This window comes from Ranitomeya imitator, chromosome 9, assembly GCF_032444005.1.
Source record: "Ranitomeya imitator isolate aRanImi1 chromosome 9, aRanImi1.pri, whole genome shotgun sequence".
NCBI lineage: Eukaryota > Metazoa > Chordata > Amphibia > Anura > Dendrobatidae > Ranitomeya > Ranitomeya imitator.
In genome coordinates, this window is record NC_091290.1 from 39,201,304 (window position 1) to 39,226,501 (window position 25,198).

Sequence of the window (25,198 nt, forward strand, 5' to 3'; positions counted from 1 at the left end):
ATGGGAAGGAGAGAAGAGAGAGAAAAAAGGAAAAAAAGAAAAGAGGGGGTTATTGTTTTTTTTAGCATTTGCACTTTTTATGTTGTATATCAGAGGTGTCAAACTGCATTCCTCGAGGGCCGCAAACAGGTCATGTTTTCAGGATTTCCTTGTATTGCACAGGTGATAATTTAATCACCTGCACAGAATGATTCCAGCACCTTGTGCAATGCTAAGGAAATCTTGAAAACACTCATGGTTTGAGGCCCTCAAGGAATGCAGTTTGACACCCCTGTTGTATATATTCTTGCTACTACTCTTGTGTATTTTTCTTTTCTGTTGGTTTATAGTAGTACTACATTGATCTCTGTATCTACTTTATTATATGTTATACTGTCTCATGAATCATGCTTTTTGTGTTTAATAGTGGTGAGCGAATATACTCGTTACTCGAGATTTCTCGAGCACGCTCGGGGGTCCTCCAAGTATTCTTTAGTGCTTGGAGTTTTAGTTTTTCTTGCCGTAGCTGGATGATTTACATCTGTTAGCCAGCATAAGTACATGTGGGGATATCCTAGCAACCGGGCAACCCCCACATGTACTTATGCTGGCTAACAGATGTAAATCATTCAGCTGCGGAAAGAAAAACTAAAACTCTGAGCACTAAAAAATACTCGGAGGACCCCCGAGCATGCTCGAGAAATCTCGAGTAACGAGTATATTCGCTCATCACTAGTGTTTAATTCTCTTTTTCCCACTTAATCATGTATATTTTCACAACTATCACTCCCGCATTCATAATCTTTTTCTGTTTCTTTCATATATCCTGATATATTGTTAGGGCATTTGCACAGGAGTATAATTTTGGTCTGAGTGTGACATAACAAGACATCAGAACGTACTTGGGCCAATGTTAATGGGACCGTGCACATGTCCGTTTTTCTTCCTAACACAGATGTCGAGGGAGGATCTAAATTGATCCTTCACAGTTGACTCAGTGATTTCCAAATTAATCTACAGGGCGTTGCCGGCAACTGAAAATGACCAGACGGAGATGCGTGCCTCTGTATGGGGGATTGAGCAGATCTCTGGCCCCCGTTTATTGTGTATGACTTTTCATAGTCATAGAAATTATAGTTCAACCAATCAGCATAAGAACACGCTCACAGCTCTTAACGTATAAAAATGCAGGAAAAACTTAACCCATTAGGATACAGAAAAAATGGAAACTACAGATATGGTCATGTCTTCTTGGCATAAAAAAAAGGACATACTAACAGATGCCTCAGTCTTGTATAGCGATACACCCCCGAGTCTCTTATCTGGCTTGAGTTAGAACACTCAAGGTCTTTATACCAATTATGAACCATAGCCTAGTTAAATAACAGGCTTGTGAAAAACAAGATAAAATTACTTCATGGCAGCTGTAACCTTTTACCTAATTAAATAACTAAATTTATCTTTGACCAACAAGAAAATGGAGTCAAAGCACAAAATGGAGAATCTAGCACAAAATGGAGAATCTTTCATAATTTGTTCCTTCACACAGACACTATCTGAGGAAAAAATCACTACATGCCTGAGTTTGATTCTATATTAAGATTGCATTCAGCCATGCAAGTCAAGGACTGCATGGAAAAAATAAGACTCCACTCTGATGACATCTGAGTGCAGTCCAATTTCTATGGTTTCACAAAATGAAGAAAAAATTGACCATATCCGACAGGAAATTATCTCCCAATCCACTCATACCATGCACTGTCCTCACTCCCTCACTGCATCTAGCTCAATCTGTGACTTTGAACCATTCACAGAAGAAGGAATAATCAGGCTCCTTGCATCTTCTCGCCCGACCACTTGCACCAGTGACCCCATTCCGTCACATCTCCTCCAGTCCCTTTCCCCTGCTGTCACCTCTCACCTAACAAAATTATTCAACCTCTCTCTCTTTTCTGGTATCTTTCCCTCCTCATTTAAGCATGCCATCATACATCCATTACTTAAAAAAAAATCCCTCGACCAAAACTGTGCCGCTAACTATAGACCTGTCTCTAATCTTCCCTTCATCTCTAAACTCCTGGAACGCTATCTCTCAGATAACTCTCTTCTCGACCCTCTTCAATCTGGTTTCCGCTCTTTACACTCTACTGAAACCGCCCTCACTAAAGTCTCTAATGATTTACTAACAGCTAAATCTAATGGTCACTACTCCATGCTAATTCTCTTGGATCTCTCCGCAGCATTCAACACTGTGTATCACCAGCTAATTCTCACTATGCTCCGCTACATCAGCCTCAAGGACACCATCCTCTCCTGGTTCTCCTCCTATCTCTCTAACCGAACCTTCAGTATATCTTCTGCTGGTTCCTCCTCCTCTTCTCACCTTCCCCTTACTGTTGAGGTTCCTCAAGGATCAGTCCTAGGCCCCCTTCTCTTCTCTTTGTATACTCCCCCTATTGGACAAACAATCAGTAGATTTGGTTTCCAGTTCCATCTCTATGCTGATGACACCCAATTATACACTTCTTCTCCCAATATCTCACCTGCCTTTTTAGAAAACACCAGTGATTGTCTTACCGCTGTCTCTAACATCATGTCCTCCCTCTATCTGAAACTGAACCTGTCAAAAACTGAACTCCTCGTGTTTTCTCCCTCTACCAACCTAACTTTGCCTGACATTACCATCTCCGTGTGCGGTTCCACCATTACTCCAAAGCAACATGCCTACTGCCTTGGGGTCATACTTGATTCCAAGCTTTCATTCACCCCCCACATCCGATCACTGGCTCGCTCTTCTTATCTGCATCTCAAAAACATTTATAGAACTCGACCCTTTCTTGCTTTCGACACTGCAAAAACTCTTACTGTTTCTCTTATTCATTCTTGTCTGGACTATTGTAACCCTATACTTCCACAGCAAAGACGCAGATTGCGTCTGCTCCTACCACTTGGCCACCAACGCCGGCCCCCCGAACGCTACCAGCGAAGCACGGATCCAAATCTCTGTACATCACAGCCCCTGCTCAGTGTGATATCCGGGACCCCTATATTTGTACCGGGACCAAACCTACATATTGGCAGCAAAATCCAAGTATAGTTTCCTTAGATTGTGGACATCCGGTGCACTACAAGTTAATTATCAAATTGCCGAGCCTATACGTATGTCCATTATCACGGCAACCGGCCCGTTTCACTGGGTGCAACAAGGACAGTATACTGTCATACCTAGGTGCATACCCCATTACACGGCGACCAACAGTTCGTTACACGGGTATTAAACAGCAATTAATAAGACTATCTAAATTCCTTTATTTTTGGCTGAAACCCTCTGCAACACTGTAAAACAACAATACATAAGGAAACTCCTACTAGGCGATAACGTGATCAAGGCCACGAGCTGGCCGAAACGTCGTTTATGCCTATCGCTTCACTATTTTACCGTTTGCAACAATTGTTTCAATAAACTTTTTCACCTGCATCAAGCAAACTTCATAGTACGAGTGCAGTGATTATACATTACTACTTAGTAACCCTATACTATTCAGTCTCCCTCTTACTAAACTCTCCCCGCTCCAATCTGTCCTGAATGCTGCTGCCAGGATTATATTCCTCACCAATCGTTATACTGATGCCTCTACCTTGTGCCAGTCATTACACTTGTTACCCATCCACTCCAGAATCCAGTACGTTTGTTTATTACTTATTACCTTCATCCACAAAGCGCTCCATGGCTCAGCCCCACCCTACATCTCCTCCCTCGTCTCAGTCTACCACCCTACCCGTGCCCTCCGCTCCGCTAATGACCTGAGGTTAACATCCTCAATAATCAGAACCTCCCACTCCTGTCTCCAAGACTTTTCACGTGCTGTGCCAATTCTTTGAAATGCACTACCCAGGTTAATACGATTAATCACCAATCCCCACAGTTTTAAGTGTGCCCTAAAAACTCATTTATTCAGACTGGCCTAACGTCTCAACGCATTAGCCTAACTATCCCTGTGTTCCCCATTCAATTTTTTTTACCATAACCGAGTTCCTCACATCATGTTCTCACATGCTTCATGCCGTTAATAGCCCTCTGTGTCTGTATTGTTACATACTTAGGTTGATAACCGGTTCATGCAGCATTACATGAACACCCGATTCTTACTCTTTGGCTGGTCCGAACAATGAAAGCAATTGTTACCATCTACCTTTTGTGTCTCCCCTTTTCCTCATAGATTGTAAGCTTGCGATCAGGGTCCTCATTCCTCTTGGCATCTGTTTTGATCTATGTGTTTATTGTTATGCTGTAATGTCTATTGTATGTACAAGTCCCCTCTAAAATGTAAAGTGCTGCGGAATATGTCGACGCTATAGAAATAAAATTATAATAATAATTATTATTATTATGATGAATAAATACAATTTTCTCCATCTTTTCCTCATCCAAGAGAATCAGATCACACTATGATCATACTCTGATCAAACGATGATCAGAGTTTGATTAGAGTGTAATTTGTGGAATCGGCCCAATTCTCCCAGATGAGAGAATATACAGTCTTTTCAGCTGCCCTAATAATATTCACTTTAGAGTATCCTAGCAGCTGGTGTGTCTTTGTTCTCTTTTGCTCTCCTCTGCCCTGCTGTTTTCATGATGCTGGACTTGCATACCTGGTATTTGCTATTTCATGTCCTTGTCCTGGATATGTTCAGTCCAGCTTGACTAACGGGAACGTTGAGCTGGATGAAGGGGCCAAGCATTCACATGATACTGTCAGCACTATAGTTCTCTATAGGCTCCGTGACAATCATGTGATCGGACTGGTGCAATTTATTTATTTATTTATTTTATGATGCTTTAGGAAAAACTATAACCACGCTCCCTGAGGAAGCAATATACGCGAAACAAAAGTTCTACTAACATTACGCCTATTCCATTGAAGCACATGTCCCCTGTAAAAGACAGAAAATAATAAACAACCATAATACTCACCTTACACCTAATCCATTGGAGCCCTTGTGCCCTGTAAAAAACAAAACAAAGCAAAACAAAAATAATAAACAACCATATCCCGAAGTGAAGATTAGCAATGCTCTCCCATGCCGTAATCCATCTCTGCAATATCTGGTTTACCACCTGAACGGTGACATGATGTTATGGTGACCTGAACTGTAGTGACCTCAAGATCATTAGGAGCAGCATGAGAATTTTCTCATTGAGGTCACCACAGTTTATTAGGCCTCTCACAGTGAAGTGAACCTAGGAATGCACCTTCAGTGATCTGCAGTAACCTCTATGACGTTACGGCTCGTCACTGAAACTGCGCTCACAACGCATCATGGTTTTCAGCCTGGACCGATGCATCATGCCACCGTTTATGTTGTAAACCAGATATCACAGAGATGGATTACGGCATGGGACAGTATTGATAATTTTCACTTCTTACAGGTGAGGGATATGGTTGGTTATTTTTGTTTTTTACAGGGGACAATGGCTTCAATGGATTAGACCTAAGGTGAGTATTAGGCCGGGATCACACATGCGAGAAACACGTCCGTGTCTTGCATGTGAAACCCAAGCATTGGCGCCGGCACTCCAGAGCGGAGCGTGCGGCTGCATAGGAACACATGGAGCCGCACGCTCCGCTCCACAGTGCAGGCGCCAGAACTTGGTTTCACCTGCGAGACTCGGACGTGTTTCTCGCATGTGTGATCCCGGCCTTAGGGTTATTATCTTATATCTTTTACAGGGGACATGGGCTTCAATGGAATAGGCATGAGGTGAGTATAAGATACTTTTTCTTACTTTTAAATAAATGTATAAAATAAGTTGTTGATTTTTATTTCGAATAAAGGATTTTAATCATGCTGTGTGTTTATTTCCAAACTTACTATGGGATTAGTAATGGTTGTCGTCTTATAGATTCCTCTCCATTACTAACCCCTGGGCTTGATGTCAGCTGACAATACCAGGCTGACATCAACCCCAACCATATTACCCCACTTGCCATTGTCATAGGGCTCGTGGGAAGAACAAGGCTCGATCTAGATATGTCGCATTTTATGGGTGGGGCGGCTCAGGGCTTATATTGGGTATCAGTACTACCAGTAGACAATGATGGGAGCTGTCTTCAGCACTGGCAATTGGAATCAGTTCAAACTGTACTGCTTTTCCCAGGAGTCAGTACGTGTCACTCGGACACACTTATGGCACACTGATGTTCCACACAGACAGCAAACGGATACACGGATGTCACATGGATGTCACATGCATACATATGGATGGCATACAGACAACGGATCTCACCAATACTGTTTTTCCTGTACAGCAATCACCAGGACGTAAGAAGGAGGCCTTACCTATTAAATGAACAACCTTCCCGTCTTCAACACATACTCCCCAATGATCATAAAAACCATGGTTAAATTCAATCAAATCGCCCGGTTGTGGTAAAGGACCCTTTGAGAAAAACAATATAAGTTTAAAGCATATCCATTACTAGAAGTAATTTTGCTGTTCCTCCTTTGGCAGTTGTAGATGTACTTTATATTAAAGAATTTTTGGGCCCGGCACATCATTTGCGTCTATTTTAAGTTGCTTTTCTTAAAATGTACTATGGCATTTTCTTGTATTTATTTTTTTTTGGGGGGAGGGGGCTGTATTTATTAATCTGATGCACATAATCAAGAATTTTGTACAGAGTCAAAAATGCAGTTTTTTATGTCTCTAACTAAATTTACGACTTTTTTCAGTGCAAAAAGTCATACGTTTTGCAGATTCAAATTCTGAAAATATTCCTGGTGAAAATACAATCACTTCAGGATAGGACTGGAGTACATTTGCAATAAACTGCGAGTTTTTGAAAAGTGGAAAGGGAAATTTGGTGCAAATTTTTTAAAAAATGGACCAAAACACCAAAAACTTGTTAAAAACAGGTGCAGATGTGATAATAAATTGGGCTCTTTGCATGTAATTTGAATAAGGACCTGGATTTTATGAATGCCAAGCAAATTAAGTGTTTTTCATACTTGTGATATATTTATTCTGTATTTATGTAATTTTTTTAAATTAAAGTCAAACATGATTTAAAGGTTATTTCCAACATTATAAGTTATGAACTGTGTATGGCAGTTATAGAGACACTTTGGCCAGTATTTCTATAGGGACAATTGGGAAGCCACATACACACATAGCTGTATGTTGGATGTTCCAACTAGAATGTAAAAGTGAAGGATGACAAGTTTTGCAATTGACTTTTGTTCTTCAAAAATTTTATTCATGATTACTCTAGTATTGTAGAGTAGACCTGTAGACCTACCGTCTACACTTACCTTGCATGGCATGGCTCCTGTTTTCTATGGTTTCCTTTCACTTCTATAAATGTGTCTGTGGAATATGGAAATAGTTATAAGTTTAAATAGCAAGTAAACGTTCATGGCGTAAGTGTTGGCACCCCAAAAAATGAAATGAGGTATTTCTCTATGATAATGATTGAAATTATTCATGTTTTCTTATACACAAGTTTATTTCCTGTGTGTGCATTGGAACAACACAAAAAAAAGAGAAAGAAGTCAAAGTGAACATAATTTCATACAAACCTTCAAACATGGGCCGAAATTTTTTTGGCACCTTTCAAACTCACCTGTGGCAAGTAACAGGTGTGGGAATATGAAAATCACACCTGGAATCAGATAAAAAAAGAGAGGAGTTAACTCAATCTTTGCATTGTGTGTCTGTGTGTGCCACACTTAGCAGAGATAACAGAAAGAGAAGAGAACTGTCTGAGGACTTGAGAACCAAAATTGTTGAAAAATATCAACAATCTCAAGGTTACAAGTCCATCTCCAGAGATCTTAATGTTTCTTTTTCCAGGGTGCGCAACATATTTAAGAAGTTTATAAATTACAACCCATGGCACCATAGCTAATCTCCCTAGATGTGGAAGAAAAGAGAAAAATTTATGAAAGGTTGAAATGCAGGATAGTCCGGATGGTGGACAAGTAGCCTCAATCAAGTTACAAAGAAATTCAAGCTGTCCTGCAGGCTCAGGGTGCATCAGTGTCAGCGCAAACTATCCCTCTACATTTGAATAAAATGAAACGCTATGACAGGAGACCCAGGAGGACCCCACTGATGACACAGAGACATAAAAAAAGCTAGACTACAGTTTGAAAAAGGGATGGATAAAAATTCCACCTAAAAATATGTCATCCGCCACTCAAAATTATCCTTTTGCTTGACAACCAATATCTACCTGCAGGAGATTTTGCCACAAAAGTGCATTGAAAAAAATATATGCAAGTGAAAAATGAATTTTCAAGAATAAGATTGCGACTATGCAACATGTAAAAAAGATCATTATATGTAAAACATAAGAAGAATATGTGGCAAAAGCGTGAAAAAAGGTGGAATTTAGCTGATCAGATCAACACATGAACACTTGGTGGTGACATAACACCATAAATAGATTACAAAAAAATTAATTCCAGCATCAGCATGTTCCATAAATGTAATTAATGTGCCCCATTCCGCTGGGAACTGTCGTATATCTGAGATTAGAAGATCAAGGTGATTAGATGAGTACAGGTCCTCTTTAAATCTACATGACCTTTCATGAGTTGAAAGGTTTCCTGTGGTATGGAAAGGGTTTAGATTTCCCAGTGATCTATTGGCTGTTCTGCTTATTGGAACCACATCCTTCCATTATATAAACCTGTGTCTGGCTTCCCTCCATGACAGCAATAGAATCTTCATTCTGTTCCTGGCTTTTTTTGGAGAAAGAGTTCTGGAGATTCGCTGTTGTCATCTTGCGATTGCTGCTTGCAGTGTGTTGTGAATACCTCTACCTTCCCCTTATGGCGTTCTTTTGTGTTGCGTTTCTGCTTCTTTACTGTGCACCCATTTTCCCTTCGTATGTCTGTCATTTGATTGTGCCTTGGTTTCCCTGTGTCTGTCCAGACGGTGTTTCCCTTTTAGTTCTGCCCCTTTGCCCCCTGGGGGAGGATGGGATTTGCGTAGCATATCAAAGGAGCACAGAGAGGTACGAGACATGGGCATCCCCACCTTCTGGGGAACCCTGGGTTAATGATAGACTAGGGCCTCCCTGGATTAAAGGACAAGGGACAACATAGCACATAAAATATAAAGAGGGCTGACAGCACTCACTCATATAGGGCACTCGTTCCAAATCCAGGGAACCCTCCCGGATACTGCATAAATTCCAAAGTAAAAGGACAGCGCTCCAGCCGGGTGTTAAGGTCCAATAAAAGAAATCTTTATTTCAGCCATGATAAAACAGCCAACAGCAACGTTTCGACCGCACAACCGGTCTTTTTCAAGCATACACCATAGTGTTTGGGGCTGTGTTAAATAGTGTGGACACCACGCAGGGAGCCAATCACTAATAAGTACCAGCCCCTTTAACCATATAATATATACATATAGTAAAACCAATACCAAAATAGACATCAGATATATGTGCAAGTGTATATTACATAAAAACAAGTCATCGCTATATAAGAAAATACATTTATCAGTGCATAACAGTACAAACGCATGATATTTATCTTCTGATTTCGGTATGGATACACGCTGTGTCCTCCTCTCCATAGTAATGAATAACCAATAAGCGTCTTTCCCACAGCACTTCCTGTATACTTCTGACCACTCATGGCCGATGGCGCCGTATTCCAAATTCGGCCAATCAGGCCCATTGATACAATGTGTCTAGCATAGAATCTCCAATCCGATTAACTCTACTAGGAGCAGTGTACTTACATTTGGTAGCGGCGCTCTCCTATCAGGCCCCAGCACCGAGCAGCAGGCACAGACATCGGCCGTGGAGTGCAGACGTCAGCGCTCCACGTCATAACCACGCCCCATCACCTGATCGGGACGGAGTCACAGCTCAACGTGACGCGCCTCTGCAGCACCCACCGCCGGCCTCACGTGACCGCTACCTGATCTGGTTACCCGGGAGACGCCAGCACACAAACAAAACCCTGATCCGATGAAACATCATTCTTAATTACTTAATATGCCGATATTCGGCTTGTTACATAAAGGGGTTTAATACGTAGCTAGTAGCAGAATTGTATTCTATAACAGTGCATATGAAGAAAGTCATAATGTATCCAAGATCAGTGGGGTTATTAAAAAACATTGGACCCTTCTACAACGGGGTCTACCTCAAATCCCTGGTTTTAGATCGGTTCCGATGATGTCTTACAGGAGGGGCAAAAATTTAGGTGATAAACTAGTGAAATCTGATTTCGGCACATCTAAAGTGTCATACCAACAAACCTTAAGCGCACCCAGACTTGGGAATTTCCCATGCCTTGGTTGCGCCTGTTACAATAATCTGCTTAAAGGGGATTCCTTTTGTCACCCGCACACTGGAAAGAAATTTCAGATAAAAGAGAGATATACCTGTGCGTCTAGGTACGTCATTTATATGATTATTTGTCCCTGTGGACTGGTTTATGTCGGGGAGACAACCACTGAAGTGAAGGACCCGCATAGGTAAACATAAAAGTACTATCAGAACGGGTCTCACAGAATTACCGGTTCCAAAACACTTCCTGGAGAATAAACATCTGGTGAACCAGTTAAGATTCAGAATCATTGATAGTGTTCCTATTCTGAGAAGGGGAGGTGATAGGCTAGGGATACTTAAAGCTAAAGAGATGAGATGGATCTATACTCTGGGTACATTACAACCTAGGGGTTTAAATATAGAGTTCAACCCACATATATGTACCCCGAAATAATCTAATCCCTTAAATATTTAAGGGATACAGCCAACCAATTCCAGCCCTGTGCTGATGAGGGCCTAAAGCCCGAAACACGTGTCCACAGGTAGGAATTGGTTGGCTGTGTAAATTTAGAAACTAATCCGCAGCATTGCACGCTTGGCGGTTCCAAGCGCTGTGGATTAGACAGGGGTGGAAAGAGATGATTTGCATAGCTCCGCCTACTGCAAAGGATTCTGGGTAAACCTGCTATTCTTTGCATTATGTTGCTTGCAAGTACTTTCCGTTTCAGGAAAGCATCCACTATGTATTTCCTTTAAGTAGAGGGCTTTTCGGTCTCTTTCGTCCCGCTACATTTAGCCCAACTTGGGTCTCTCCCTAAGGTGGCTAGCATGTGTGTATCGCTTGCTCACCGAGCCCCACTCCATACAGCCAACCAATTCCAGCCCTGTGCTGATGAGGGCCTAAAGCCCGAAACACGTGTCCACAGGTAGGAATTGGTTGGCTGTGTAAATTTAGAAACTAATCCGCAGCATTGCACGCTTGGCGGTTCCAAGCGCTGTGGATTAGACAGGGGTGGAAAGAGATGATTTGCATAGCTCCGCCTACTGCAAAGGATTCTGGGTAAACCTGCTATTCTTTGCATTATGTTGCTTGCAAGTACTTTCCGTTTCAGGAAAGCATCCACTATGTATTTCCTTTAAGTAGAGGGCTTTTCGGTCTCTTTCGTCCCGCTACATTTAGCCCAACTTGGGTCTCTCCCTAAGGTGGCTAGCATGTGTGTATCGCTTGCTCACCGAGCCCCACTCCATACAGCCAACCAATTCCAGCCCTGTGCTGATGAGGGCCTAAAGCCCGAAACACGTGTCCACAGGTAGGAATTGGTTGGCTGTGTAAATTTAGAAACTAATCCGCAGCATTGCACGCTTGGCGGTTCCAAGCGCTGTGGATTAGACAGGGGTGGAAAGAGATGATTTGCATAGCTCCGCCTACTGCAAAGGATTCTGGGTAAACCTGCTATTCTTTGCATTATGTTGCTTGCAAGTACTTTCCGTTTCAGGAAAGCATCCACTATGTATTTCCTTTAAGTAGAGGGCTTTTCGGTCTCTTTCGTCCCGCTACATTTAGCCCAACTTGGGTCTCTCCCTAAGGTGGCTAGCATGTGTGTATCGCTTGCTCACCGAGCCCCACTCCATACAGCCAACCAATTCCAGCCCTGTGCTGATGAGGGCCTAAAGCCCGAAACACGTGTCCACAGGTAGGAATTGGTTGGCTGTGTAAATTTAGAAACTAATCCGCAGCATTGCACGCTTGGCGGTTCCAAGCGCTGTGGATTAGACAGGGGTGGAAAGAGATGATTTGCATAGCTCCGCCTACTGCAAAGGATTCTGGGTAAACCTGCTATTCTTTGCATTATGTTGCTTGCAAGTACTTTCCGTTTCAGGAAAGCATCCACTATGTATTTCCTTTAAGTAGAGGGCTTTTCGGTCTCTTTCGTCCCGCTACATTTAGCCCAACTTGGGTCTCTCCCTAAGGTGGCTAGCATGTGTGTATCGCTTGCTCACCGAGCCCCACTCCATACAGCCAACCAATTCCAGCCCTGTGCTGATGAGGGCCTAAAGCCCGAAACACGTGTCCACAGGTAGGAATTGGTTGGCTGTGTAAATTTAGAAACTAATCCGCAGCATTGCACGCTTGGCGGTTCCAAGCGCTGTGGATTAGACAGGGGTGGAAAGAGATGATTTGCATAGCTCCGCCTACTGCAAAGGATTCTGGGTAAACCTGCTATTCTTTGCATTATGTTGCTTGCAAGTACTTTCCGTTTCAGGAAAGCATCCACTATGTATTTCCTTTAAGTAGAGGGCTTTTCGGTCTCTTTCGTCCCGCTACATTTAGCCCAACTTGGGTCTCTCCCTAAGGTGGCTAGCATGTGTGTATCGCTTGCTCACCGAGCCCCACTCCATACAGCCAACCAATTCCAGCCCTGTGCTGATGAGGGCCTAAAGCCCGAAACACGTGTCCACAGGTAGGAATTGGTTGGCTGTGTAAATTTAGAAACTAATCCGCAGCATTGCACGCTTGGCGGTTCCAAGCGCTGTGGATTAGACAGGGGTGGAAAGAGATGATTTGCATAGCTCCGCCTACTGCAAAGGATTCTGGGTAAACCTGCTATTCTTTGCATTATGTTGCTTGCAAGTACTTTCCGTTTCAGGAAAGCATCCACTATGTATTTCCTTTAAGTAGAGGGCTTTTCGGTCTCTTTCGTCCCGCTACATTTAGCCCAACTTGGGTCTCTCCCTAAGGTGGCTAGCATGTGTGTATCGCTTGCTCACCGAGCCCCACTCCATACAGCCAACCAATTCCAGCCCTGTGCTGATGAGGGCCTAAAGCCCGAAACACGTGTCCACAGGTAGGAATTGGTTGGCTGTGTAAATTTAGAAACTAATCCGCAGCATTGCACGCTTGGCGGTTCCAAGCGCTGTGGATTAGACAGGGGTGGAAAGAGATGATTTGCATAGCTCCGCCTACTGCAAAGGATTCTGGGTAAACCTGCTATTCTTTGCATTATGTTGCTTGCAAGTACTTTCCGTTTCAGGAAAGCATCCACTATGTATTTCCTTTAAGTAGAGGGCTTTTCGGTCTCTTTCGTCCCGCTACATTTAGCCCAACTTGGGTCTCTCCCTAAGGTGGCTAGCATGTGTGTATCGCTTGCTCACCGAGCCCCACTCCATACAGCCAACCAATTCTAGCCCTGTGCTGATGAGGGCCTAAAGCCCGAAACACGTGTCCACAGGTAGGAATTGGTTGGCTGTGTAAATTTAGAAACTAATCCGCAGCATTGCACGCTTGGCGGTTCCAAGCGCTGTGGATTAGACAGGGGTGGAAAGAGATGATTTGCATAGCTCCGCCTACTGCAAAGGATTCTGGGTAAACCTGCTATTCTTTGCATTATGTTGCTTGCAAGTACTTTCCGTTTCAGGAAAGCATCCACTATGTATTTCCTTTAAGTAGAGGGCTTTTCGGTCTCTTTCGTCCCGCTACATTTAGCCCAACTTGGGTCTCTCCCTAAGGTGGCTAGCATGTGTGTATCGCTTGCTCACCGAGCCCCACTCCATACAGCCAACCAATTCCAGCCCTGTGCTGATGAGGGCCTAAAGCCCGAAACACGTGTCCACAGGTAGGAATTGGTTGGCTGTGTAAATTTAGAAACTAATCCGCAGCATTGCACGCTTGGCGGTTCCAAGCGCTGTGGATTAGACAGGGGTGGAAAGAGATGATTTGCATAGCTCCGCCTACTGCAAAGGATTCTGGGTAAACCTGCTATTCTTTGCATTATGTTGCTTGCAAGTACTTTCCGTTTCAGGAAAGCATCCACTATGTATTTCCTTTAAGTAGAGGGCTTTTCGGTCTCTTTCGTCCCGCTACATTTAGCCCAACTTGGGTCTCTCCCTAAGGTGGCTAGCATGTGTGTATCGCTTGCTCACCGAGCCCCACTCCATACAGCCAACCAATTCCAGCCCTGTGCTGATGAGGGCCTAAAGCCCGAAACACGTGTCCACAGGTAGGAATTGGTTGGCTGTGTAAATTTAGAAACTAATCCGCAGCATTGCACGCTTGGCGGTTCCAAGCGCTGTGGATTAGACAGGGGTGGAAAGAGATGATTTGCATAGCTCCGCCTACTGCAAAGGATTCTGGGTAAACCTGCTATTCTTTGCATTATGTTGCTTGCAAGTACTTTCCGTTTCAGGAAAGCATCCACTATGTATTTCCTTTAAGTAGAGGGCTTTTCGGTCTCTTTCGTCCCGCTACATTTAGCCCAACTTGGGTCTCTCCCTAAGGTGGCTAGCATGTGTGTATCGCTTGCTCACCGAGCCCCACTCCATACAGCCAACCAATTCCAGCCCTGTGCTGATGAGGGCCTAAAGCCCGAAACACGTGTCCACAGGTAGGAATTGGTTGGCTGTGTAAATTTAGAAACTAATCCGCAGCATTGCACGCTTGGCGGTTCCAAGCGCTGTGGATTAGACAGGGGTGGAAAGAGATGATTTGCATAGCTCCGCCTACTGCAAAGGATTCTGGGTAAACCTGCTATTCTTTGCATTATGTTGCTTGCAAGTACTTTCCGTTTCAGGAAAGCATCCACTATGTATTTCCTTTAAGTAGAGGGCTTTTCGGTCTCTTTCGTCCCGCTACATTTAGCCCAACTTGGGTCTCTCCCTAAGGTGGCTAGCATGTGTGTATCGCTTGCTCACCGAGCCCCACTCCATACAGCCAACCAATTCCAGCCCTGTGCTGATGAGGGCCTAAAGCCCGAAACACGTGTCCACAGGTAGGAATTGGTTGGCTGTGTAAATTTAGAAACTAATCCGCAGCATTGCACGCTTGGCGGTTCCAAGCGCTGTGGATTAGACAGGGGTGGAAAGAGATGATTTGCATAGCTCCGCCTACTGCAAAGGATTCTGGGTAAACCTGCTATTCTTTGCATTATGTTGCTTGCAAGTACTTTCCGTTTCAGGAAAGCATCCACTATGTATTTCCTTTAAGTAGAGGGCTTTTCGGTCTCTTTCGTCCCGCTACATTTAGCCCAACTTGGGTCTCTCCCTAAGGTGGCTAGCATGTGTGTATCGCTTGCTCACCGAGCCCCACTCCATACAGCCAACCAATTCCAGCCCTGTGCTGATGAGGGCCTAAAGCCCGAAACACGTGTCCACAGGTAGGAATTGGTTGGCTGTGTAAATTTAGAAACTAATCCGCAGCATTGCACGCTTGGCGGTTCCAAGCGCTGTGGATTAGACAGGGGTGGAAAGAGATGATTTGCATAGCTCCGCCTACTGCAAAGGATTCTGGGTAAACCTGCTATTCTTTGCATTATGTTGCTTGCAAGTACTTTCCGTTTCAGGAAAGCATCCACTATGTATTTCCTTTAAGTAGAGGGCTTTTCGGTCTCTTTCGTCCCGCTACATTTAGCCCAACTTGGGTCTCTCCCTAAGGTGGCTAGCATGTGTGTATCGCTTGCTCACCGAGCCCCACTCCATACAGCCAACCAATTCCAGCCCTGTGCTGATGAGGGCCTAAAGCCCGAAACACGTGTCCACAGGTAGGAATTGGTTGGCTGTGTAAATTTAGAAACTAATCCGCAGCATTGCACGCTTGGCGGTTCCAAGCGCTGTGGATTAGACAGGGGTGGAAAGAGATGATTTGCATAGCTCCGCCTACTGCAAAGGATTCTGGGTAAACCTGCTATTCTTTGCATTATGTTGCTTGCAAGTACTTTCCGTTTCAGGAAAGCATCCACTATGTATTTCCTTTAAGTAGAGGGCTTTTCGGTCTCTTTCGTCCCGCTACATTTAGCCCAACTTGGGTCTCTCCCTAAGGTGGCTAGCATGTGTGTATCGCTTGCTCACCGAGCCCCACTCCATACAGCCAACCAATTCCAGCCCTGTGCTGATGAGGGCCTAAAGCCCGAAACACGTGTCCACAGGTAGGAATTGGTTGGCTGTGTAAATTTAGAAACTAATCCGCAGCATTGCACGCTTGGCGGTTCCAAGCGCTGTGGATTAGACAGGGGTGGAAAGAGATGATTTGCATAGCTCCGCCTACTGCAAAGGATTCTGGGTAAACCTGCTATTCTTTGCATTATGTTGCTTGCAAGTACTTTCCGTTTCAGGAAAGCATCCACTATGTATTTCCTTTAAGTAGAGGGCTTTTCGGTCTCTTTCGTCCCGCTACATTTAGCCCAACTTGGGTCTCTCCCTAAGGTGGCTAGCATGTGTTAAATATTTAAGCCATTTATCCTGTTCCCTCCTTCTCTGAATAATATCGTCTTTGTTTTCATTACCATTTTTTAGATATGTCTGTTTTTCACGTTTTTTCTTCTCTTGCTGTCTTATTAGATGGACAATGGATGAGACAGTCGGTGAACTATGCAGTGGGATAAAAAGTTCGAATGGAGTGCTTGTTTAGCACATCGCAATATGATTAATAACATACAGGTTGCACTGTTTCACTATTTTTGGTTTTTATTCCGACTGTCCCATCTGTTATACCATCTTTTGCTATATATATATGCATTTCTTTCTACTGAGGCTTTATTATATCTCCTGAGTCTATTGATTATATATATACTGCACTGTTGATTGCTCATGAGGATGCGGTAGAGATAATAATCATGTGGTATATACATTGGATACATTATGACTTTCTTCATATGCACTGTTATAGAATACAATTCTGCTACTAGCTACGTATTAAACCCCTTTATGTAACAAGCCGAATATCGGCATATTAAGTAATTAAGAATGATGTTTCATCGGAACAGGGTTTTGTTTGTGTGCTGGCGTCTCCCGGGTAACCAGCTCAGGTAGCGTCACGTGAGGCCGGCAGTGGGTGCTGCAGAGGCGCGTCACGTTGAGCTGCGACTCCGTCCCGATCAGGTGATGGGGCGTGGTTATAACGTGGAGCGCTGACGTCTGCACTCCACGGCCGATGTCTGTGCCTGCTGCTCGGTGCTGGGGCCTTATAGGAGAGCGCCGCTACCAAATGTAAGTACACTGCTCCTAGTAGAGTTAATCGGATTGGAGATTCTATGCTAGACACATTGTATCAATGGGCCTGATTGGCCGAATTTGGAATACGGCGCCATCGGCCATGAGTGGTCAGAAGAATACAGGAAGTGCTGTGGGAAAGACGCTTATTGGTTATTCATTACTATGGAGACGAGGACACAGCGTGTATCCATACCGAAATCAGAAAATAAATATCATGCGTTTGTACTGTTATGCACTGATAAATGTATTTTTTTATATAGCGATGACTTGTTTTTATGTAATATACACTTGCACATATATCTGATGTCTATTTTGGTATTGGTTTTACTATATGTATATATTATATGGTTAAAGGGGCTGGTACTTATTAGTGATTGGCTCCCTGCGTGGTGTCCACACTATTTAAGACAGCCCCAAACACTATGGTGTATGCTTGAAAAAGACCGGTTGTGCGGTCGAAACATTGCTGTTGGCTGTTTTATCATGGCTGAAATAAAGATTTCTTTTATTGGACCTTAACACCCGGCTGGAGCGCTGTCCTTCTACTTTGGAAGGGACAACATAGCGTCCCTCTTCCCCGACTTTCCTACTGTCACTGTTCTGTCTCCGCCATCTAATATTGTTACCCTGATTATCTGTTTGCGTAATTGCAGGTTTCTCAGTATGGATGTTCATATCTTTATTTGTTTTTAGTGCTTTGGCTCCCTCTAGCGGTCAGAGTTATGTTGACAGTTCAATCTTCTGTGTTTGTATTTTCCATGTCTGATTCTCCTCCTCCTTTGCAATGCATTATGGTAGCTCAGTCTCCATTTTCCTTTCACTTTCTTCAGTTTGCCTTCAAGGAAAGACGCTTCACTTCATCCCCCTTGCGATTGCATTGCCGGTATGTCTTTATGCTTTCCGTAGATATTTCTGCTCCATATTAGCCTAGCCTAGCCAGTTGTACTCCCAGTTTAGTCACTAGCTTTCTAAATGTTATGCATAACGTATATCATGTGTATTATGTATCTGTTCTATACCATGCACTGATTCTATGTATATCATTGTTCACAGTTTCACCGCATCAATATACCACTACGTTTAATAAAGCACAGACTCAACCACAGTCTCCTTATTGGACCCCGGTATAGCGGTTTAGCTGACTGTATAGCTACGTATGAGCCTGCCTCAGCTAGTGAGGACAGAACAGTGAAACGGCAGCCATCCAACTAGTGGGATTCAAGTCACCGGCTACACAGAGACTGAATACAGCTGCAGCAATCTCTGCACAGCCAAGCACTTTCCCAAGACACCATGTCTCACAAATCACATAGGACAAGATCTGTTACTTCCGTCTCCTCAAAGACAACATCCATCAGCAGCGCGGTCGCCATTGCCCGCGCAAATGCTGAAGCCGCCAAAATACGAGCGAGCTTTGCTGACCAAGAGATGCAACTTAAATTAGAAAAAGCACGCCTAGATGACGAAGAGAGAAGGTTGCGCTTAGAGAGAGACGAGCAAGAGAGAAGGTCACGCTTAGAGAGAGACGAGCAAGAGAGAAGAATGCAGTTAGAGAGAGCCGACCAAGAGAGAAGAATGCAGTTAGAGAGAGCCAACCAAGAGAGAAGAACGCAGTTAGAGAAGGCACGCGTGGATGCCGCCTTAGAAAGCCTAGCAGCAAAAAGGGAAGCTGCCGCAGCCCTCGCCGAAGCAGAATCGCTAGAAGCCGCGCAAAATCCCAAGCTGCATAGCCAAAGCAGTATGTCGAGTCTGGAGTTCCCACTGCAAGACTCACCACAACGCACATCTCAGTATGTTAATGAACTTCCTGATCCAAACTATAACCCTGAACCAGTACCAAAACCAGAATACGACACCTCCAGCGAAGTGAACGAGAGTCATCACGAGGCTCAGGACAGAAACAAACTCGAAAATGTGAGGCAAAACAACTCTGCTAATGACTACCTTGCCCCTCACCAGGTAACCAACGTGGATCACCCTGCTGACACACCGTACATCAGGCCGAAGCAATACGACACCGGCTGGCGCCACCCTGAGGACACTAACAGGTACGAACGCACCTCACATCATTATCAGGGCGACCCATCACCAGTATACTCTGCTGACAACCGGTTCACGACAGAATTTGCCAAGTTCTTCACACGACGTGAACTGGTTGCCAAGGGACTCATGAAATTCACTGACCGAGCTGAAGGTTACAGAGCTTGGAAAGCTTCCTTCCAAAATGTCATTAGAGACTTAGGGCTACAACACAGGGAAGAGATAGACCTGTTAGTCAAATACCTGGGAGAAGAGTCAGTCAAACACGCAGTAAGGATCAGAGACATTAATATAAACCGCCCTGAGACTGGCCTCAAAGAGATCTGGAAAAGGCTGGATGAGTGTTACGGCTCAGCAGAAGTAATAGAAAGAGCCTTGTTCAAAAGAATCGATGACTTTCCTAAAATATCTAACAAAGGTCTCCAGAAACTTAGAGAGCTAAACGACTTGCTAAAGGAAGTCCAAGTTGCCAAATACGAAGACGACCTATAGGGACTTGCATTTCTCGACACAGCCAGAGGTGTTAACCCTATAGTCCAGAAGTTGCCCTACAATCTACAGGAGAGGTGGCTCACACATGGTTCCACGTACAAATACAAACACAGCGTTCCATTCCCTCCCTTCTCCGTTTTTGTAGACTTCATACACCAACAAGCAAGAATTAGAAACGATCCCAGCTTTGACTTTGCAATACCATATGCCACACCATCACCACCTGCAAATCCACGCAGAACATCTGTGGAAGTACACAAGACTTATGTTTCTTCTCCAGGTTCTAATTACAGGTCTGCTGGCTGCTCCCAATCAGAGACAAAGGTGCAGGACCCTGACAAGCAGTGCCCACTTCATCAGAAGCCTCATCCTCTCCTGAAATGCAGAGCCTTCAGAGGAAAATCTATGCCAGATCGCAGAAGCTTCCTGAAAGAAAACGGTATCTGCTACAAGTGCTGCTCGTCCACAGCTCATCTCGCCAAGGATTGCAAGGCCAGTGTAAAATGCATAGAATGTGGCACCACAGATCATAACACCGCTCTACACCCTGGCCCAGCTCCATGGAGTACACAAAACACGCCAGCTGACAGTGAGCATGGCGGGGAGGAAAGGAACACTGATACAGCTACGCCAGAGATCACTTCACAATGCACCGAGGTCTGCAAAGGGACAATAGACAGTAGGTCCTGTTCAAAAATATGCCTCGTCAAAGTATACCCGAAGGGCCATAGAGACCAAGCTGTAAGACTGTATGCTATCTTAGATGACCAAAGTAATCGATCCTTGGCTAGATCAACGTTCTTTGACCTATTCAACATCAAAGGGCCAAGCACTCCCTACTCCTTAAAGACGTGTGCAGGTACTGTGACAACAGCAGGCAGGAAAGCTACTGACTACCAGATCGAGTCTTTAGACGGACAATTCTGCCTACCACTACCTACGATCATCGAATGTAACCAGATCCCAGACAACAGATCTGAAATCCCTACACCAGATGTAGCAATCCATCACGCTCACTTAAAACAAATAGCACACCTCATACCGGAACTCGACCATCAGGCCCAGATAATTCTGCTGTTGGGGAGAGATATCCTACAGGTTCATAAAGTGAGACGTCATATCAACGGACTCCACAATGCTCCCTATGCCCAAAGGCTAGACCTAGGATGGGTCATAATTGGCAACGCATGCTTGGGATGCATGCACGCCCCATCTTCTGTGACAAGCATGCTGACAAATACATTGGAGAAAGGACGTCCATCTCTGTTTCAACCTTGTAACAATGAGTTCCATGTCAGGGAACTGCCACACAGCATCCAACTACCTGATCATTTAATAGACTTTACTCACGACAGCAGTATAGTGTCGGGAAGCTATGAGGATCAGTTAGGGGGCACAGTCTTCCAGAGAACTAAGCAGGACAACCAAGTGGCAATGTCGGTAGAGGACAAGTTGTTCTTAGCGGTAATGGACAAGGGACTCGTTAAAGATGAGACCAACAGCTGGGTCGCACCTCTTCCCTTCAAAACCCACAGACCACGTCTACCGAACAACAGAAATCAGGCATTACAACGTTTCTCCTCTCTCATTCGTAATCTGCAAAAGAAACCAGAAATGAAAGATCACTTTTTCTCCTTCATGTCAAAGATTTTTGAAAACCGTCACGCAGAACTAGCTCCCACTCTCAAAGACTCTGAAGAATGCTGGTTCCTACCCATGTTCGGAGTATACCACCCTAAGAAACCAGGCCAGATCAGAGTCGTGTTTGATTCCAGTGCTAAATTTAATGATGTCTCCCTGAATGACGTTCTGCTGACAGGACCAGACCTCAATAACAAACTACTGGGTGTACTTATGCGCTTCCATAAGGATTCCATTGCCTTCATCGCTGACATCCAGCAAATGTTCCATTGTTTCCTTGTGAGAGAGAGAGACAGGAACTTCCTAAGATTCTTCTGGTACAGAGACAATGATCCTACTAAAGAAGTCACAGAGTATCGCATGAGAGTGCACATCTTTGGCAACAGTCCTTCACCTGCAGTCGCCATTTACGGACTCAAAAGGTCGGCTCAGGAAGGAGAACCAGAATACGGAGCAGATGTCAGACAATTCTTAGAAAAGGACTTTTATGTCGACGACTGTCTAAAAGCCATGCCTTCAAATGAGACTGCCATCAGTCTTCTCAGGAGAGCTCAGGACATGCTTGCCTGCTCGAACCTTAGGCTTCATAAAATAGCCTCAAACAGCCAAGAAGCGTTCCCTTCTCAAGACCTATGTAATGGTCTCAGAGACCTGGACCTGGGGTCAGACCCCGCACCAATGCAACGCAGCCTCGGGCTTCTCTGGAATCTACAATCAGACACTTTCACCTTTCAGGTCAGCCAGGAAGAAAGGCCTTTCACACGTAGAGGCGTCCTGTCTACCATCAACAGTCTGTACGATCCCTTGGGTTTCGCAGCTCCTGTTACTATACAAGGCAAGGCCCTACTAAGAGACGTAACTAGGGAAACATCTGACTGGGATGCACCTCTGCCACCTGACAAGAGGATCCAGTGGGAAGAGTGGAAGAACTCGTTAGTGGCATTCTCCAACCTGCATGTGCCAAGACCGTACACCCCTGTGGCATCTACTGAGATACAGAGCCAAAGACTGTATGTATTTGCAGATGCTTCTGTCAAAGCAATTGCCGCTGTTGCCTACCTCAAAACTGTAGACTCCAAATGTCAGTGCCACATTGGTTTCGTCATGGGAAAGGCCAAACTCGCACCACAACCAGAGCACACTATACCCAGGTTAGAGCTTTGTGCCGCAGTCTTAGCCATTGAGTTAGCGGAGTTCATCGCATCCGAAATGGATATCGACCTGACACAGGCCAAGTTCTACTCAGACAGCAAAGTAGTCCTGGGATATATCCACAACGAAACCAGGCGATTCTACGTTTATGTCAATAACAGAGTGCTACGAATCAGGAGATCAGTTCATCCAAAGCAGTGGCATTACATACTCACAGACCAGAATCCCGCAGATCATGCAACTAGAGCAGTTGACGCAAGTCGACTAGGAAGCACAACGTGGCTCTCGGGACCAAAACTATTGTACATTGAGGAATGTTTTCCAGACACCTTTGAACTAGTAGGAGAGGACTCAGATGCTGAAATCCGCCCTCAGGTGTCTACCCTTCATACAGTGACCTCTGTTATCCAGCTTGGATCTTGCAGGTTCGACAGATTCTCAAGTTGGAAGTTACTTACTCGAGCCATTACCTGCCTGACTCATATAGCTCGCTCATTCAGGACCACCAGAACTTGTGGCACAGAAAAATGTAAAGGTTGGCATCTTTGTAAAAATACCTACGTTACCTCCGACTTAGAGTTCTATAGAAATCACATCATCCTCACTGTTCAAAGAGAAACCTACTTTGCAGAAATCCAATGTCTTATTAACAAAGCTCCAATACCAGTGAGCAGCATATTGAGAAAACTCGACCCATTCATCGACAACAGTGGCCTACTGAGAGTAGGAGGCCGACTCAAAGAAGCTGAGATGGAGTTTGTGGAGAAATTCCCTCTTATACTTCCCGGAAAATGTCACGTTGCCTACCGAATCGTACAACATTACCACAATCTGGTCAAGCACCAAGGAAGACTATTTACAGAAGGAGCAGCGAGGCTTACCCATGAAAGCCTAATCACCTTCATGGCTGAAGCTGCAGCTATAATCAATGCAAGACCCCTGGTTCCAGTTCCTAACGACCCTGAGGAGCCCTTGTTATTGACTCCATCTACTTTACTTACCCAGAAAACGGCACTGTCCAGTACCCCTCCAGGAGGATTCGACGCTAAGGACCTCTACAAGCGCCAATGGAGACAGGTACAAAGTCTTGCAAATACTTTCTGGGACAGGTGGCGCAAACAATATTTGTCTACCCTGCAGCCACGGATGAAGTGGCAATCTACTAAACCTAATCTGAACATAGGTGACCTTGTTCTTGTGAAAGACTGTCAAATTCATCGGAACCTGTGGCCACTTGGCCTAGTTACCGCAATGTTCCCGAGCAAGGACGGCAACGTCGAGCTAAGGATGACCAAAGGGAATGAACCTAAGACATTTTCCAGACCGGTATCTGAACTGGTCCTATTGTTGCCTTCGGAAGAAAGGAGTAGTGACATCCGTTGATGCCAGACGGGGAGTGTTCTGTCTCCGCCATCTAATATTGTTACCCTGATTATCTGTTTGCGTAATTGCAGGTTTCTCAGTATGGATGTTCATATCTTTATTTGTTTTTAGTGCTTTGGCTCCCTCTAGCGGTCAGAGTTATGTTGACAGTTCAATCTTCTGTGTTTGTATTATCCATGTCTGATTCTCCTCCTCCTTTGCAATGCATTATGGTAGCTCAGTCTCCATTTTCCTTTCACTTTCTTCAGTTTGCCTTCAAGGAAAGATGCTTCACTTCATCCCCCTTGCGATTGCATTGCCGGTATGTCTTTATGCTTTCCGTAGATATTTCTGCTCCATATTAGCCTAGCCTAGCCAGTTGTACTCCCAGTTTAGTCACTAGCTTTCTAAATGTTATGCATAACGTATATCATGTGTATTATGTATCTGTTCTATACCATGCACTGATTCTATGTATATTATTGTTCACAGTTTCACCGCATCAATATACCACTACGTTTAATAAAGCACAGACTCAACCACAGTCTCCTTATTGGACCCCGGTATAGCGGTTTAGCTGACTGTATAGCTACCTATGAGCCTGCCTCAGCTAGTGAGGACAGAACAGTCACAGCGTGACAATGCAAATCCAAAATTTTATTATAACTAAAAATATTACAAAAGGAGAAAGAAAACAGCCACAATTTAAAAAATGCTGAGATTCAAGGCAAACGTGTTTTGGACACATGCACTTTTTATTGTGCAATGATTTGTGTTTACCTTTAATTTGAATACATCAGTATTTGTAAGCCAAAATCAGGAGTGAAAAAATCAGAGGAAAAGAAGAATAGAAACGCGTCTACTTCTGTATTTATCACCTACTCCAGGCTTACGCTTACAAATACTGATATAAAATACTGACCCAATACTGCTAGTGTGATCGTGGCCTAAGACAAAGTTTTTTTCTAATTTTTTTGCATTTCAGTTCCAATCTATTATGAGTAGTACACCAAATGAAGATCAAATGAGAAGAGCAATGCATTGCAGCAAACTGCTGCGCTATTTGTTATAGGTTGGGTCTGAAAGGGAAAGAGTTGCGTGGCGCGTATTGCTCCTAAATATTTTTTCTGTTGTCTGCTATATTAATTATGATGGGTCGTTATTTCATGCCATAGGCACACAGCCTTTATGTGAGTTTTCATTATATGGCTTTCTCTATCTGATAGCTCAACTTATTGTAAATGCAGATA

General features: G+C 44.2%; 2 protein-coding genes across 6 annotated transcripts in view; one reads left to right on the plus strand and one right to left on the minus strand.

Moving 5' to 3' along the window:
- Positions 1 to 25,198, plus strand: part of LOC138648719 (phospholipase A and acyltransferase 4-like) — a 210,578-nt gene that overhangs the window by 119,519 nt on the left and 65,861 nt on the right. The window lies entirely within an intron of this gene.
- LOC138648717 (phospholipase A and acyltransferase 3-like) overlaps positions 1 to 25,198 on the minus strand; it is an 89,886-nt gene that overhangs the window by 56,215 nt on the left and 8,473 nt on the right. For 3 of the 5 annotated variants that reach the window (XM_069738556.1, XM_069738555.1, XM_069738560.1), the window contains 3 exons: positions 7,605 to 7,643; positions 7,294 to 7,348; positions 6,322 to 6,421 (listed from right to left, as the gene is read on the minus strand). In XM_069738556.1, coding sequence (XP_069594657.1) covers positions 6,322 to 6,421; positions 7,294 to 7,305 — 112 coding nt within the window. In that variant the 5' untranslated portion in view covers positions 7,306 to 7,348; positions 7,605 to 7,643. Of the gene's footprint in view, positions 1 to 6,321; positions 6,422 to 7,293; positions 7,349 to 7,560; positions 7,644 to 25,198 lie in introns of all 5 variants that reach the window. The other 2 variants (XM_069738558.1, XM_069738559.1) reach the window with 2 other exon arrangements.